Here is a 17,890-nt window from a genome sequence, read left to right on the forward strand (position 1 = left end):
TGGTAGTTGCTACTGGAGGGACAATGGCAACTGTTGGAGGTGTCACTGGAGGAGGAGCCTTTGGTGAGGGGGATTTTAGAGGTGGCAAGGAAGAAGGGCTTAGGGTTGTTTCCCTAGATGAACTGCTACCCTTCTTGTGTCTCCTCTTCTTATACAAGTCCCACTGAGGTGTCTGCCACCCCACACACTCTGCGCATGGCCTCTCTTGAACATTCTCTCCCCAACAGGAGATGCACACAGAGAGTGGATCACTATTCTGGACATAAATTTGCTGTACAGTTTACCTTTGCTGACATGATACCTAAATTCTGGCTTACTTTCCTCCATGGAAGCCATCTAACACACAGGCCTCAAAGCACACCAAGCACAAAGGAGGTCAACCATGTGGCGCCACACCATGAACAATGACAGCACACACACACATAAACACACACACTACGACCTCAGCCCTCAGATTCTCAAGAATTTACATAAATCTGGCAATCACCATGGTACAGGAGGGCAACATATTTGCAGCAGCAACACAAGAAATAATGCACGTGGCATGCATAAAGAAAAAAATCTCAGCATATAACGGGAGACAATGCAGTGACAACTGAAAGCTATTGCGGCTGAGAACACAGTGGACAAGCTAGGCCATCTCAGATTGCGTGACTCATATGCCCACCCGATAGGATTTTATTTCTAGCTAGTCAGTGAAAGCTGAAGCACGTCTTGTGCGAGAAATTCCATTTATGAAAGTGTAGGTTCATATTTCTGTAGGAATAAATTGGCTTAAACTGGATACTGCTCCTTTGCATCAAGAGTCCCTAAAAGGATTCTAATATTTGTCTGTAAATTTTATAAATCATGTTTTAATTTTTCAAAAAGTGACAATCATCTCCAAGACTAGAGTTTAATGCCAAAAGCGACAAAGTTGTACAATTAATAAAACAAAAGATTATAACAGTATTATATACATAAGTTCTTAAATGAGCACTATATCTTATAAGAAAATTACCAGGTATACACAATACTTATACTTTCAAGAAGCAATATAAATAACACCTCCTCCTCTATGACTAAATAATATACTACATCCGGGGGACGTGAAATATAAATGCAATCACTTATAAAATTGAAATGAAACGAAACCTTACCACAATCAGTACACTGGAATTTTCAAATAAAATACCAAATGCATACCATTTTTTATACTTAACCCAATAAAATGTTCAACAACCCAAATAAAGGAATCTTATCAAAATATGAACAAAGACTTTCTGTAATGACTTGCAATCATTTTTATAACATTGGCACTACTTTCATTTAGCTTCTTACTCTGTTTTCTACATGCTAAAAAAAAAAAAAAATTCATGGATATAGAACACTGTTTCACAAATGCCCATTTGTCAGTATTGGCATGCATTTACCATTACCAAATATAAACTACCTTGTTACTAAAAATAACTTCTGTATATGGTGCATCCAAATGGGAAATTCTCTTCCTCAAATTTCAATCAATTCTAGCCCACCTCCTGTTCACAAAGACATGTTGGACACCGAACTCTTCTGGAAAGCTGAAATGAACTTCAAGTACAAAGAAGACTAATGGGCCCTTTGCCTCATCAAGAACTTAAACCTTCTAATTTACTACACCAACTAAAAGAGTGCCAACATCATCGTGTACAACAACTGCATCCCTCCCATGCAAGTTACTTATGATGCTAAGAAAAAGTTGGAGGTAAAATCTCAGTGAATTACTGACACCTGCTCCATTGCATTCTCTCTAATTACAACCTCCTACTAAAGAATGAGCTACTCCTGATGGAGAAGACACAAAGGAACAGAAACAGGAGACTAAACCAGTGGAGGAGAACCCAAAAGGAAACATAACTCTCCTTCAGTGCCTCTACTAATTATGGTTCTGCTTCTAAGCCTCTCCAAGCATGCTAGAAGATCTGCAATTGGCCTCCCATCAGAACCCGAGGGCTGAATGGATCCCTGAAAGGTATAAATACAACTTGTACCATTATATCCTCCTTGATCACCTTAGAGAGTCAGGCTTAGAAGACGACCCGAAGGAGAAGCCAAAAAAGCTGCCATTTCCTGTGCAGAAAAAGCCTTTAATGACAGAAAGGAGCATAAGTGTTCTCACTTCTTCGAACTGAGTTAGCATAAGCATGAGAACTTTGCCTGCAGTGTCAGAAATGGGTTTGACTGCACAAATCAAAAACTCCAACACTCTTCCTTGCTAAAATCCTGCTGGTGCCACAAACTCCTTAAGCTGTCACCTCAACCTCTCTAAGCTGGCACAGAGAAGAGGCAATTATACTGAGCTAAAGTCCAGTAAAAGATAAAAACTTAAACAATCTAAAGAGAAACCTGGACAATAAACTCAGTCTCTGCATGTCCAAAACAATTGTTAGTTTGGAGTTCGTCTCTTCACAAGAACGAAACAAAGAAAATGGAATATTTGACTGAAGACAGTTCAAGTGCTGATAAAGCACCTGTTTTGTAAGAGGCAGTTCTCCATGACTTCAAAGAACCAGAAAACAAGCTCTGGCAAACTTAAAAGAAGCTTTGAGTGCCAGAGTATGAGAACTCTTACAAAAAGCTCTCTAATTGAAGGACAAAGCTTTGGCTCTCGTTCTCCAAATACTTAATGGGCTCTGAAATACTCTAAGACAACCAAAACCTATTCTCTACATGGCCTCTTTCCTCCACTAAATGAAGATAAAGCAAAGCACAATGCTTGAGCAAGTGCCAATAAACCAAAGGAAATTCCTCTGATTTAAACTCTTCTTCCACCAGAGGGCAACAGCAGGAGACAGGAGGCAACAGCAGCTACGTACAGTAGGTTCTCGGTTTACAGTAGCTTCTCAGTTTACTTTGTACTCGACCTATGTCATTTCATGGTTACATCTCACAGTCTCCAATAAATTTATTAAAAAATTTTTGTTCCATCATTCGGATGTAAATTCAAACTTTGCACGGGAACTAGTTCGCACGTGGCACGGACGAATAACGTTGTCTCGTGTTGAATGTGGGGATGATGGCATTGGTTCCTTGCTTGCTATACACCATCTTAAATTGTGTTTCATTCGCTCTCTCTCATTTGTGTTGCTTTTTTGGGAACTTTTTTTAATGGCATTATGGCTCCCAAGTGTAAGGCAGACTCTTCTGATGGCAGTGCTACGAAGAAAGACAAGCCACCTCCATGGAAGTGAAAGTTGATATAATAAAATGATCTGCAAGGGTGAAACACTGTCAAATATTGGCCATGTGCTTTGGTTTAGTCGTACGACCGTGTCGATGACCATCAAAGACAAAAAGTGCATACGTGAACATGTGAAAGGATCTGCTTCTATGAAATCAACTGTAATTACAAAGCAGTGTAGTGGTCTCATTACTGAGATGGAACGATTATTAGTGCTTTGGCTGGAAGACCAGCACCAATGGCGTATCCCAGTTAGCCTAATGTTGATTCAGGGGAAGGCTAGAAGTTTGTACGAAACCTTGAAAAGGGAAAAGGGGGAAGGGAGTGAAAGTGAAGAACTAGGTGACCCTGCCCAGTATCTCCAGCACCTTCTGCAGGTTCTGCTTCTCCAGACTCACCTGCCCCCAGTATCTCCAGCACCTTCCTCCACACAGCAGCCTAGTCAAGCCTGTCTCACCTCCTTTGCAATGCCTAGCAAGCAAGCCAACCACAGGAGTAAAAGTAAGAAGTGTTTCTTTTTATTTACTGTACAGTAAATGTAAGGATAATATTTACCATTGTGCTGTATGTGCTCGGGAATTGTTTTCTCTTTTATTTATTTTTTTTATATTTACTGATTCACGTCATTACGTCTGCTTAAATTCCAACTTACGGAAAAACTCGGGTTACATCCTCGCCGTAGGAATGGATCTCAGGCGTAAACCGAGAATCTACTGTAATGAATCCACGACTCAAAGAAAGGGAGACTGGGAAACACAGTCTGAAATGAAGTGACTCACCTACGTCAACATAAGTTAGCTGAGCAAAAGAAAATGAAGTGCCAAAGAAAATATGAAATGTTGGGAGGTGAGGGGAAGAGTTACAACAACTCTCCCTTCTCGTTTGAAAGCGACTCAACAGACTTCAGAGCATTCACATATGACACATCCTTAGAAAGCTAAGTAGCTAGAATAATATCTAACTTGAAAACAACAGAAGATAATGTAACCATAGTAGGATTGGAAAGAGAAACATTGAGGAAGAAGAGATTTGCCAATAGCTGAAGAAAAAGCATGTAAAGAACAGACTAGTGCATTGCAACGGAGAAAGAGGAATAGCAGACAAGGATTTAGAATGTGCAGTAGATGTAGAAGAGATTAGTTTAACAACTGACTGAGGAAACAATATCAGAATACGTACAACTCACTACAGACACATTACAGTGTGTCACCGACTTACAGCGGGGGATCTGTTCCAGCGCCGTGCCACAAGTTGATTTCTACCACAAGTTGGTTTTTTGGCTTTTATCGATGCCTTAACTGTGCTTATGTTGTTTAAAATGCTGGGTTAAATGGGTTAGATAAAAAAGAATCTATGTACTCATACAGCACAATACAAACCACTTGCATCAGCATGAAAACACAAATCGAGAAAAATGCTCCATGTTCCTCTATTATTGTTTCAAATATGTTAAATTCCACTGCGCTGTTCATTTTTGTAAAGAAAAACTTTTCTTGTATTACCAACAAAATGCAATTATTGTACTGTATTCAATTTATCCATCAGTGAAGATGATGATAAGATGGAATGAAATGAACGAATGAAACCATCCACAACCAAAATAACAAAACCTGATCCACAAATAATATTGGGACAGTGGAGCAAGGGTCCCCTAGAGAATGACCCAAAAATTGTGTGCACAATCCAGCCATTTAAACACATGTAAAATCAGAGGTCTGTAACTTTTATGGACATATTATAATTATACAGAGTACAATGAATCATGTCTTCAGTGCCCTGAAATGGTTCAACAGTAACTATGACTTAAAATGAATCATATCGTCAGTGCCCTGAAATGGTGCAACAGTGACTATGACTAAAACCTTACCTCCAATTTGTGTGCTGGAGATTCTGGAAGGGGTTCATTCAAAAAATCTTCTAAAGATTTTGGAGTATTATTAGATGATTTGGACTTCGTTACCTCCATCAATGACTCTCCCCTACTTGATGCTTCCTCCCTTCGCTTTGCTAACTTTGCTTCTCTACGCTCAAGCCGGATAAGTTTTGATTTTCTGCAAGGTGGCTTACTTGGATCTGGGCCTAAGGAAAAAGAAAAAATTATCTTTTTACTACCAATCCAAGTTCAATGTCAAACCAAACAAATGAATACCAAAACTATACCTGATCTTCCTGATATAGGATAGCCAAAACTGGGCATAGTCAACCACACCTTTTAAACTTAAACCAATCAAATTAATGTACATATATGCTCAAGAAAATTAGTTGAAATTTCTATTAAGTCGTCCAAGTTTCCAAGAGTTCTTTGAATCAAAGACAAAATTATTTTCATAATTACATAGCAATTTTATCCAAAAAATTCTGAACACCTCAAAAGTGAGGATTATTATTCTTCTATATTATTATTATCATTACAAGCCAGCTAGTTTGAAAAGCTGAAAGCTACACAACCAAGGGCCCCACTAAGAGAAGCAGCCCAGTGCAGCGAAAGAAATATCTTACAAAAACATAAAAAACTCACCAGCTACTTGATGGGGTGATTTGGGAGACAAGTTCCTGGTGTCATTGCCTCTTACAGGCTGTATAACTTTTCCTGAATTCTGAGAATGGGAATTACTGTCAACACTACCATCGACTGGCAAAACTTCACCACTAATGCTGCAATTTGGTTCTCTTGCACTTGCAGTACATGTTCCTGTTGAAGAGATAGTTTAATTCATAAATCATATACGGATTTCAAATGTTCCTGTTGAAGAGATATTGTTTAATTCATAAAATCATATACGGATTTCAAAAACTATCTCAATAAATAGTTAAATTAAAACATAAAACAAATGTTTTATCAACCACCTCTAAGAAATAAATGTGGTCATGATATCCTCTATACAAAAATGAAAAGTCCAAAATAATTAACTTGAGTCCTCAAGGTTAACTATTATAACTTTACTGCACACTAAAATTATCCAACCAAATCCAATTTTCTGCATCAGATTTTTGACTTCATGACTTCTGTTTTATGACTTTATTTTCAATTCAGGTCTTCCAATTCTCCTTGTTAAAAACTCAACCAGAGGCAAACTGCTTGTTAACCCTTACAGGCCATGCTAAATATACATTTCCAATACCCTGAGACCAGGCAAACTTTATGGTTGGACAATTTAGAAGAAAACATATCACTGGATAGAGGTTGATATGGAAACTGCACATGGTATAAGAAAAAAAAATTATAAAAAAATTTCTGTACCTTCCTTGGGAAGTTGAGATTGAATACTTCTAACCCTGTGTGGGGCCTCTTCTCCATGATACTTGTAAAAATACGCTAATTTTAGCGATTTAAACATGTTCTTTCTACTATTCTTTTCATTTTACTCTATTTAGCAAGATGGCATTTTCATAATAAAGTTAAATTTCGTATATACGTACCAAGTAACTACATAGCTAATGTTTCTAACTTGTGCGGCAGCTTAAATTTTGAAATTTGCAGTAGTGCTTCTATTGTTTTAGTGTAGGTGACGAGACCCCGCCCACTTTCAGGGGAGAATAGGTATAACACAGCTGAAGAGCTCAATTCATGCCCTATGTCCATAAGTAGGGAGGAGGGAGGGCTCCAATTGTGTAATTACTTGGTGAGTATATATGAAACTTAATTTCATTATGAAAATACCATTTTCATTTAAGTAACTTACCAAGTAATTACATAGCTGAATCCCATATTGACAGGAGGTGGGATGCATAGACATATTCTACTCCAAAAAATTCATTAAGGAAAAGAATTTTTAAATGGAAAAGGTAGCTAGCACTGGTTTAAATGATTGTTGTAACCTTACCTCGTAAGAGAGCTACTGCAGGAAGATACTGCCTCTGGTTGATGCCCATCTTCTCCTTGGGAGAAATTGACTCTTTTTACCTATGGCCTGCAGCTCGCTGACTCTTTTGGCCCTCGCCAAAGCAACAAGAAAGAGAGCTTTCCTTGTCAAGTCTCTAAAAGAGATGGAGCGAAGGGGCTCAAATGGAGGACCCGAAAGTCACTTGAAGACAACGTCCAGGTTCCAGGCGACTGAGTCTGTCTTACTTTGCTTATTTGTATCGAAGGACTTAATCAAGTCACTGATGTCCTGATTAGATACTAGATCCATGCCTCTGTGTCTAAATACCAAAAATAGCAGGGCTCTGTATCCCTTGATGGTAGAAGAAGATAAACCTATGGAAGTCCTCAAGAAAAGCAGAAAATTTGCAATCTGCGTCACAGAGGCTTGAGTAGAAGAGACATTATGTCTTCTACACCAGCTGCGGAATACTGCCCACTTAGCTTGGTAGACCTTAGAAGAAGACTAGCATCTACACTTTGCAATCGCCTTTGCAGCTGGTCTTGAAAAGCCCTTCGCTCTGAAAAGTCTGCCAACAGTCTGAATCCTGTCAGAGCAAGAGCAGACAGACTTTGGTGGAATTGTCAGAAAGGTGGCTATTTGAGAAGACTTGATCTCTGTGGCAGGAGTCTTGGAAAATCCACTAGAAGCCTGAGGAGGTCCAGGAACCACTCCTTTCAAGGCCAGAACAGAGCCACTAGGGTCACTGAAGAATTGTGGTGAGAAAAAACTTGTTTAAAACTTCCCTGACCATGCTGAATGGTGGCAAGGCATACAGGTCCAAGTTTAACCAATTTTGGAGCAAGGCATCCACTGCCCATGCCGGAGGGTCCGGGGCTGGAGAGCAAAACAACGGGAGGTGATGGTTCCTCGATGGTCTATCAATGGCTATCCCCAAAGTTTCCACAGGTCGGTGTATACCTGTGGGTCTAGAGTCCACCCCGTGGGCAGGACCTGTCTGTGACGACTTAACTCGTCTGCTAGCACATTCAACTTGCCGTGAATGAATCTCGTCACTATGTTGGTTTGATTCTTCTTTGCCCAAAAGAGGAGGTCCTTTGTTGCTTCGCAGAGGAGAAGGAGTGAGTGCCTCCCTGATTCTTTATATAAGACAGAGCGGTGGTGCTGTCCGAGTCGACCGCTACTGTTTTGTTGAATGTCACTTTTGCAAAAGATTGAAGACCTAAATGAATAGCCTTCAATTCCCTCACACTGATGTGAAGGTTCCTCTCTTCTGGCGACCAAATCCCAGAAATTTTTGTCTTCCAGAAGAGCTCCCCAACCCATATCTGAAGTGTCTCAGTACAAGGCTAGGCTGGGACTCAGAGGAAGGAGAGTCTTCCCTTCTAAAAGTCTTCTTTCTGAAAGCCACCAACTCAAGTCCTTGATTTCTGGAGTTATTGGAAATACGAACGAGTCCGGGTGTTTTTTCCTGTTCCAACTGGCCTTCAGGAAGAACCGCAGTACCCTCATGTGGAGTCTTCCAAGATGACGAACTTCTCAACGGATGCAAGGGTTCCATAAGACTCATCCACCTGTTGGCCAAACAGGACTGGAGGGAGGGGAAACACGGACCGTCTGAAGGCATGCTTGGACTCTCTTGGGGGACGGAAAAGCCTGAAAACCCAGAGTCGATTGTCATCTCCAAATAAACAATTACTTGAGTCAGAGTCAGTTGAGATTTTGGTAAGTTGATGAGTAAACCCAGCTCCTGGGTCAGGAGGAGGGTTTTCCTAAGGTCCTCTGTGCACTGTGCTCTTGATGTAGAACGAGAAGCCAATCGTCTAGGTACAGGGAGATGTTGATGCTCATGAGGTGGAGCCAGTTTGGGAGAGGGGCGAGTACACAAGTGAAAACTTGAGGAGCTGTAGAGAGGCTGAAGCACAGAGCCCGAAACTGAAAGACTCCGCCCTGAAACACAAGCCTAAGGTAGTCTTCCTGGAGTCCAGATGTATGGGAACATGGAAGTATGCGTCCTGCATATCAATGGTTACCATCCAGTCGCCCTGGTGAATGGATGACAGAACTGATCAGCTCGTTTTCATTGTGAATTTCGTCTTCTGAGCGAAGAAATTCAGGGTGCTGACGTCGAGGACAAGTCTCCAACCCCACGATGACTTGGGGACCACAAACAGACAGTTGTAAAACCACCATGCTGACATCCTTGACCACCTTCACAGCTCGTTTCTTGAGAGACGAGACCTCTTCCGTAAGGGCCAAATACCTCTCTGAGCTCACTGAGTGGGCTGTCAATGCGATGGGCATCGACACTAAGGGAGGATTCTCCCTCAAAGGGATGGAGTTGCCCTCTTTCAGAACTATCGAAATCCACTGCTCTACACCTCTGGCTTCCCATTTCTCCCAGAAATGTAGAAGCCTGGCTCCCACTGGCACACGGAGGACAGGATCTTCACTTATGAGCAGAAGGTTTGGTGGGGGCCTTTTTAAGTGGTTGGACAGAGTACACATTATAGCGGGGTCTTGGCTGGAATCTTCCCTACTGCCACGAAAGGGCTGTTCTTGGAGAGGCGAGACCGAGCCAGAAGATCTTGAGTAGATTTCTTTTGGAGATCTGAAGCTATCTCCTGAACTGTGGCTCGAGGAAAAAGATGAAGATGATCCAAAGTGAAAAAAGGAGCATGGATTTCTGGGTGGAAGTAACACTTTTGGTGGTGAAAGAACATCGAAGCTCCCTCTTCTTCAGTACACCCATGGAAAACAAGGAAGCCAACTCCACTGTCTTCTATCTTTTTTGCAAAAACGCCAACAGTCCAATCTAAAAAACTAACCACTTCAAATACTTTAAAAACCACTTTCTGCTAAATGGTCTACTTCCGTAGAAAAGAACATGATCTTGGCTGATGCGAAGGCCGACATTCAGGACGAATCAACAGGGCTAGAGAGGTCCTCTTGGGAGGAGGCAGCGACTCCCAAAGCAGCAGCTTCTCTGGTGGCGTAAGAGAGATATCTCCTATGTGAAAGATGAGAGGGAGGAGAATGGAAGACTGCCTTGCCCTGCTCCCTCTTCTCCGAGAGCCACTCTCCAATATCTCTCAAGGCTTTCCTGGACGAAGAGGGCAGTACCATCTTAGGAAGTTTGGAACTCTCAACAGACTGGTTCCTCATCAATAACACCGTGGTTGGAGAAGCTGGAGAGAAGAAAGACGGAAAGAGACAAGTCCGGAGGGTCCTTTGTTACTGCAGGCGACCTCTGAAGAAGGGCTAGAATGTTATCAAGTTGGCGCTGAATTGGCACCAGTGAAGGATCATGCTCCGCATGAGCATAAGTAATGGCAGCAGCAACTCAAGAGGTGGCATATGGTGCTTGGAGAGTGGCGCTGGGTGCTTGACAGCTGGTGCCAAGCATATGGAAGGTGGCGCCGAGTGCTCGGAAACTGGCGCTGGGCGCTTGTTAGCTGGGCGCCTTGAAGACAACGACGGGTGCAATCGGGAACTAGATAGGTGCTTGGGCGCCAAATACTGGCGCTCTTACACTGGACACTCAGGAGAAATACGTTCTGGGTTGTCCCAGAAGCTACAGGATGGCTGAGGACTGCGCTCAGGCTCCTCGAGTCACTTACAAGGAGGTAGAGAAGAGCGGTCTGCAACCGCTACATGACTCTTCACAGGTCGGGATTCATCAGAGAAGTGCCATTGGCGCCTCTTCTCCTGGCTGGAATCCGAAGCACTGGAAGAAAGCTCATGCACTTCCTTTCAGGTGCCTTTCCACTGGCTCTCCGCTGAGACCTGGGACCAGTCAACAGGCTCGACTGAGGGGGCAGCCACCAGTGGGGAAACCCCGCCGACCTCCCTTGGACTTCCAGTATGCCTCCTCCCAGGTTTAAGGAAGTCTGACAGTGACCTTTGTCTAGGGGTGTCGACGGGACAAGTAGCTACTTCCTCCACTGACACTCCACCTGCACTGGTCAACATGGGCTTTGAGACTGGCAAGGGCATTAGGGTCGGAAGCATGGGAGCCAGGTAAAGGAGTGGGTGGAGTAGTCAAAGGGCTGGTTAACGAGGAAAAGCAGGTAAAGGAGATGACAGAACAGGTAAATCGGCTACACCTGATTTTGTACATTCTTAGCTAACTAAGTTCCTAGCTTCGGCTCTAGCAGCCGCCTTCCTTTTCCTGTCTCTTTCAAGCTTATCTAAATGGGCTTTTAAAGTCTTCCATTTCCCCTGATCCCAGTCCCAGCATTCAACACAAGTCAAATCAATTGTATGTGAATCATGGAAGGCTTTTGTCAATCTAGTTTTGCAGCCTTTGCTGCAAAAACGAATGCTAGAGGCACTGGAGTCAGACATAGTTAGGAATAAGGAATAAGGTTGTAATCAATGAAAATTAGGTATAAATAAAGCTAAGCTATCTAGAAATAACATGAAGGCTACCAAAGTAATGAATACTTCACCAAATGGAGAACAAGTACAACCATCCAGCGACCAAAATACAAAATAAAGCTGCTCAAGACAACTGAAGTTCAGTCATTAACAGGCAGAAACGAATTGAGCTTTTCAGCTGTGTTGCACCTATTCTCCCAGAAGTGTGCAGGGTCTCGTCACCTGCACTAATAATAGAAGAGCTACCGCAAATTTCAAAATTTAAGCTGCCATGCGAGTTAGAAACATTAGCTGTACAATTACTTGGTAAGTTACTTATATGAAAATTACAACTGCAGCTAACATATTGTAAAAGATAAGTAATAAAATCAGCAACAATTCCTAGGAATACTTATGGACAAATATTTAAGCGATGTTCTGTGATGGAGAGATGTAGTACCTTTTACTGAGTTAGACATCTTCTTTCACATTTTTTTTTATACTTTACTTTCCAAAATTACAATTACAGCCAACATACTATCATGAAATATAAGAATTAAAACCAACAGCAATCCATGAGTGTATTTATGGGCAAATATATACAAGAAGGGGAGATGTAGTATAATCCCCAATGAAATCTCAAGTCAGACTAATCTCCCTCCTTCCTGAGTTAAGGTGTGAGTGTTGCCATATGTAGTACTCATTCATTCAAATGTCATGGCTCAAAATAAGGATAATCATGTGATGTTATCTGGTAGATTTCTTATGCCCTTTTTGAGCATCATAGAATGCCTGCTGCTCTGAAAGGGTTAAGATCTAGTTCAGCAAAGTTCATCTCTTTAGATTCTAGGAATATGTAAGTTTTGAAACTATATAAATTTGTTCAGGCAAAAAGTCATCATCTATCTAATGGCCTAATTTGTAACCTTCAAAAACTACTGTATAATTGCCTAATTCATACATCATAGACAATCAATTCCTGAATACTGTCTGCAGCCCTGTCATACGTAAGAATCTCACTTCTTATGTAGTTTAGCTAAATAATTCAGTGGCCAAAAAGACACAAATTATGTGCATTTGTAGGCTCAAAAAAAAAAAAAGGGTATCACATGTGAAATAAAATAAACAGATGTCCTTACTAAGATCTAGATGTAAAAAAAGGAAAAGGCTCCTAGGAGAAACCTGTAAAATGAGAAAGACTGTACTTGCAACTTCAGTCTACTTTGTTCTCTTTCTTCAAGAACCTCATGACGACTGGCAAAAAGGTTTGTCTCATGCTGAACCTTATACCTGTGGGGACCCAAATCTGACAAAGTGAATAAGAGATCCCTGACAGGTTTAGTGATAGTATAGCTGCAAGACCCATGCTGCATAAGCCAGCAAGGTTGCTTACAATACAGAATATGAATACAATATTCAGAGAATGGCACAAGGCATCTTGAGTAATGGTCAGATGTGTCTTTACTGCTAAGTAGAATATATGGGAATGCCTTCTGATCTGAAAGTCTGATAGACAGTACTTATAAGTTAAATACTGTATACCAACAGATCTAAGCATCTGCCAAGTGCAGCAGCTTTTAAGTGTTAGAGGCAGCCATCACTTTGTGTAAACACTGCCAGCCATCCATTGTCAAAAGTCCTACTTTTTTCAGATGATGTGGCCATCCATAGTCAAGTGGAAAGAATTGAAGAATATGGGGTCCTAGGAGATGTCGGGCACGAGCTCTTCCTTTTTATACAAATGAGAGTGACTATTGTAGCCCAGGAAGCAATTTCCCTTACAGTCAGAAAAAAAGAACTACCAAACACCTTCCTGAAACACACCAACATGGATAATGAGCCCGACTTAACAGTCTCACTGGACTACTCAGATCAATGATCAAGATGACTTAGGCGAGGATGGATGGTAGTTAGATGCAAAACATCTGAAATTGCTGTCACAATCCTTCAAAGCAGACTCCTTAAGGGTTCTGTTCTTAAGAAGCATATGTACTTTTTCTGGAATACTACAATCACAAACGTTCTGGGAGAAAGTGAAACTGGGCAGTTGGTGCTAAAAAGTTTAAGATGTTTCACAAAATTATCCAAAGTGAGTGAGACTGAAATCAGCATCACAACTAGAACAAGGGCAGCAGGAGGGCCTGGAACAACTACAGTAATGGGAGCTGCAGACATTGCTTGGCTGAAATAACAGCAAGGAAGGAGCAGGTGACAAAGCAGGCAGCACAGTAAGAGGAGCAGGATCTGCAGATTCAGGCAGAAATGGAGATGGGATCTACTTATACATAAAGGACAATGCCTGTATATTGATAACCTTTTTTTCTATCTAATGTCATTCTAACCTTTAATATCAAAGATAACAGGATCACTTAAAAACTATATGCACAGAAATTACTTTGGAATCTCCAATGCCACACAAAAGTGAAGCTCAGGAAGTTAATTAAATGTAATTCAATTAAGTAAACATTCTTGGTATATTTTAAATTTAAAATGCTGCTGTAAAAATTAGCATGAAATAATTGGAAAATAAAAATTAAAGCTAAAATCATCAATGATTTCCATGAAAAGGATTATTCATAGCAAGGTGGACCAAAGATGTGAGGTTCTTAAATTACATGAAACCAGAAGTCCAAGGGTATGCATGAGCCCTGATGGAAATCAGCCAGGAGACAAGCTTCTGGTTGTTATTTGGAGACAAGTTGCCTAGGGTTTGTAAAGACTGCCAATTAGGCAATTTTATAAAAATGATTGATCTTACATAAAGTAAATGGCACTGATCCGTTATTGTAACTAAAATACCTTACCCAAGAATTACACTAATTTCACATACTTGAAATATTGTGGTCAATAGTGCTAAAACTCTAGGTATGGATAGGGAATTCTTTTCTAAGACTATTTCAGCAATGGACTAATCAAGAGACTTCATCAATCTCAAATATTTCTCAGTACAGTATACAGTACTACAATCTAATAAACAATAAAACAAAAAGACTTACTCATGGCATCCATTACCTTTGGCATTCTTAATAGCAGCAGGTGACACAGACACCATAGATAAATCTTTAGTTGTATCAAACTTCGGTTTTACATATTCTTGGTTTCCTGTTGGACTAACACATTGTTCTGAAAAAGAAAATTATGTAATTCTGAGGACCATACCAAAAAGCTCAGTAGTGTTATCCTTAAACTCACTGAACTTTCTGTCACGTGTCCTGATTCAGTAAGATATTCCTGATTCATTAAGATATTATTCGATACATTTTATCCTATTGCTTTAAAGTGAGCATTCCAACTTCAAAATATGTCATGCAAACAGAAAAACAGTGATTTTCCTTCAGTGATGATAAATACAGGAAAAAGTTATTTTCCTTCACTGATAACTAACATCCTTGCAACTGACAAAATGCTATCAAAAGCACTGAAACTGATTCTACAGAGGTTAGTAGTCCAACAACACATGCCATCTATCCACCAACAAGGGATACTGAAAAACACACCATTGTCTGGGATTTTTCCTCCTTCAGGTTTTATGTCTCCATGGCTAAGATATCGATGTACTCTCTTCAAAACCTTTTTCTGGCCTTTAGTTAATCGGATTTCTGAAGCATCACACCTAGAAGTAAATTATATATAGTTTAACCAGACCAACGTATCATGTTTCAAACCTATCAGTAAAGAAATATCTTAATTCATTATCCAGTATTTATAATATTTTACAACAAGAACCATCATAGTTTTAATAGAACATGAGGAAGAATCAGGACTTCTTCGTGGCTGCAAGACAAGCCCTATTTCTAGCTTCCCACAGGCTTCAACATGCCAGCTACAGATACTGACAGGCCTTTGAAAAGCAAAATTTCCATTGTTATTATGCAGCTTACCTAACCCACTGTGAGGGTTGATCAAAAGGTGTTGTTCTGTTATATATCCTATCTCATAAATTGCAACTTCTCACAAATTAATGAAATTAACATTTATTCAAGAGATTTGTGTTCAAAACTTCTTTTTGGTACTGTTTAAATTGGGACAGTCAAAAAAGGTTAACATGGTTATTAAATGGTGCTTTATAGAAACAGACTTATCACCAAGCTTATTCAGATCCTCCTTAGAGAAAACTGAAAACTAAAGTCTTGAGGATACACAAGTCCTTTGAGAAATTTCTTTAGGTATCATATGTTGCAATCATGTTATAACCCCTATGCTGAATCCCTCATAACAGCTATTTCCAGTCTAACAATTTCATGTTTTAACCCCTATGCTGAATCCCTCATAACAGCTATTTCCAAGGTCTCATAATTTCTTCAAAGTGGTTCCTGGAAGAGGCACCATTCACTGTGTCTTGCAAGGCACTTTACATGCAGCCCACTGCTTTTTTTCTCACTGCCTCTCTATTACCTACTTCTCTGTATCACTTCTTTCTAGGCTTCTCCATTTTCATCACTCATTAATGAACAAATTCTATGGGTCAGCCCAATGAGCCAAAAACAACTCAGTGGGTTGCTAAAACTCAGAAACAACACAATTTATGAGTATTATCCTTCTACAGTTTAACTGGCAACATCCTTTTTCCAAGCTATAATAGGAGTGGCCCTCAGGATTTGTTTTTCAATGATGGGAGAAAATTTGAACAAGACAGAAATTATGAAGCTGCCCAGCTAGATGGGAATAGCATGAAAAGTAGAAGGCAGAAGCAAACCAACTCGGGGAAGGAGGAAACGGAAGTTAATAAGAACATTAAGCATTAGAATGGTCCACTAATTGTTGATGAGATGCTGACTCGTCCTTATTGGAGGAATTTACAACTTTTTAGGATAAATTAAAGCATAACAGCTGTATGGAGCTGTATAGCACAAATATCCTAATAGTGTTATCCCAGCATCACAAACCTGTATAATTTTACTAACTAATGAGGAAATAAAACCGAAGACTGCACAGTCAATGAATGGAAAGAAGGAAAGCTAACAATGTACATGCATAAACATTTTAGCCTGCTAATTAAGAGTAGCTTTAATTTTGGCTGCAGAGATTTACTGGCATCATAAAAAAAAGCAGATATTATACATGTAATCTGTTACATCAGAGTATAATTACCTGATTGTATACAAGGGACAGCAAGTCCTGTTCATGGTTGGCTTGTAGCAATATTTACCACTCCGTCGCCATCCCCGATCTATGAGATCTTGGTAATCTCCTACCGCCATTCTATGTGCCCACATTCCTGTAAGGAGAAAATAAAAGACTGAAACTCTGTTCCTCAGAATCAGCATTAATTTTAAAATTATGATATTTCCTGAAAACAAGAGTAAGATATTCTAAAATCATACCACAAAACCACAGAAGATCCTCTCAAATTCAAAGAACATAAATGTTTTGAAGATCTGTCGGCCAATTAACTGACAAGTTACCATTACAATGGGTAAGGAAAGTTCAATATCATCATCTCTAATGCAGTCTATAATGAGAAGGTCTAGTACAGAGCACCATCCATACTACTGTAAAGCCAAGAGTCATTTACAATGGAAGAATGTTAGAATAGGAGAACCTGTGAAAACCAGGCATGACATTTTAGTAATTACTGAAGAGAAACCACAAATTCTTACTGATCTGCACTGCCTCAGAATTCTATAAATCTGAATCTTTTTTGTGGTAAACCCACCCAACACTTCTGACAAAGAACTTCTAGCAGCTTTGCAAGTTTCCCATCTCCTACAAAAAAAACATAAACCCATACATATCGTACTTATAAATGCTCTGGGTTGCTTGTCTTGTAATTATGGATACTATGGAAAAAGGACTTCCAAAATTTTTTTATCATTCTACAACCAGCTTTCAAAAAATATATGTACTAACAGTTTATAAGTTTTATAATCAGATGACATCTGATCCACTTAGGACATACCTGAAAGATTAAAAAGAAAAAAATATATAAAAATGAGAACCCACAACTTTTGACCTCCTGAACTGAAAGTGAGGATAAGATTAAGGGGGTCCGCTCACATGAGGCCCCACCCCTCTTCCTGCCTATCAGGTAAGAGCTGCACCCTAGATTAGGTCTGAATGCATTCCTGTAATTACCATTAACACATTTTACTGCTTTTTATCTTTACTTTTACTGGCATTCTCATAATCAATAATGCTACTGATATTAATTCATATTTGCTTTTCCTAACCCCTAAAACCCATTTTTCCACAATGATAATCTCATAATTGTGAGATGCAAGTGTAGATTTCACAAAAAATGATGGTTTGCCCAACAAATAGTGGCCAAAAATGCACTAATAACAAGATATACAGTTACTTATTATGAAGTGCTGATGGTCATACAATATTAACTGCAGCATTTTTTGCTTAGGGAAAATGAGGGGCTACTTACTAATAAAGAAGATACCTACCAGCTGGCGATTTTTAAATTTTCCAAATATCACAATTTTTTAAAGTAATTTGTATTTTTCCTAACTATACAACCCTGAGGTCCTTTACATTAGGAATTACTTACAGCGGCACTGGA

General features: G+C 39.9%; 1 protein-coding gene across 4 annotated transcripts in view; it reads right to left on the minus strand.

Annotated features, from left to right (window-relative positions):
• The window catches only part of Ate1 (arginyltransferase 1), a 78,339-nt gene that overhangs the window by 51,465 nt on the left and 8,984 nt on the right, over window positions 1-17,890 (minus strand). For all 4 annotated transcript variants that reach the window (XM_067120347.1, XM_067120346.1, XM_067120349.1 and 1 more), the window contains exons 2-6: window positions 16,474-16,600; window positions 14,880-14,995; window positions 14,395-14,505; window positions 5,718-5,891; window positions 5,067-5,278 (exon numbers count right to left, since the gene is read on the minus strand). In XM_067120347.1, coding sequence (XP_066976448.1) covers window positions 5,067-5,278; window positions 5,718-5,891; window positions 14,395-14,505; window positions 14,880-14,995; window positions 16,474-16,600 — 740 coding nt within the window. The remainder of the gene's footprint in view (window positions 1-5,066; window positions 5,279-5,717; window positions 5,892-14,394; window positions 14,506-14,879; window positions 14,996-16,473; window positions 16,601-17,890) is intronic.

Source organism: Macrobrachium rosenbergii, chromosome 18, assembly GCF_040412425.1.
Source record: "Macrobrachium rosenbergii isolate ZJJX-2024 chromosome 18, ASM4041242v1, whole genome shotgun sequence".
NCBI lineage: Eukaryota > Metazoa > Arthropoda > Malacostraca > Decapoda > Palaemonidae > Macrobrachium > Macrobrachium rosenbergii.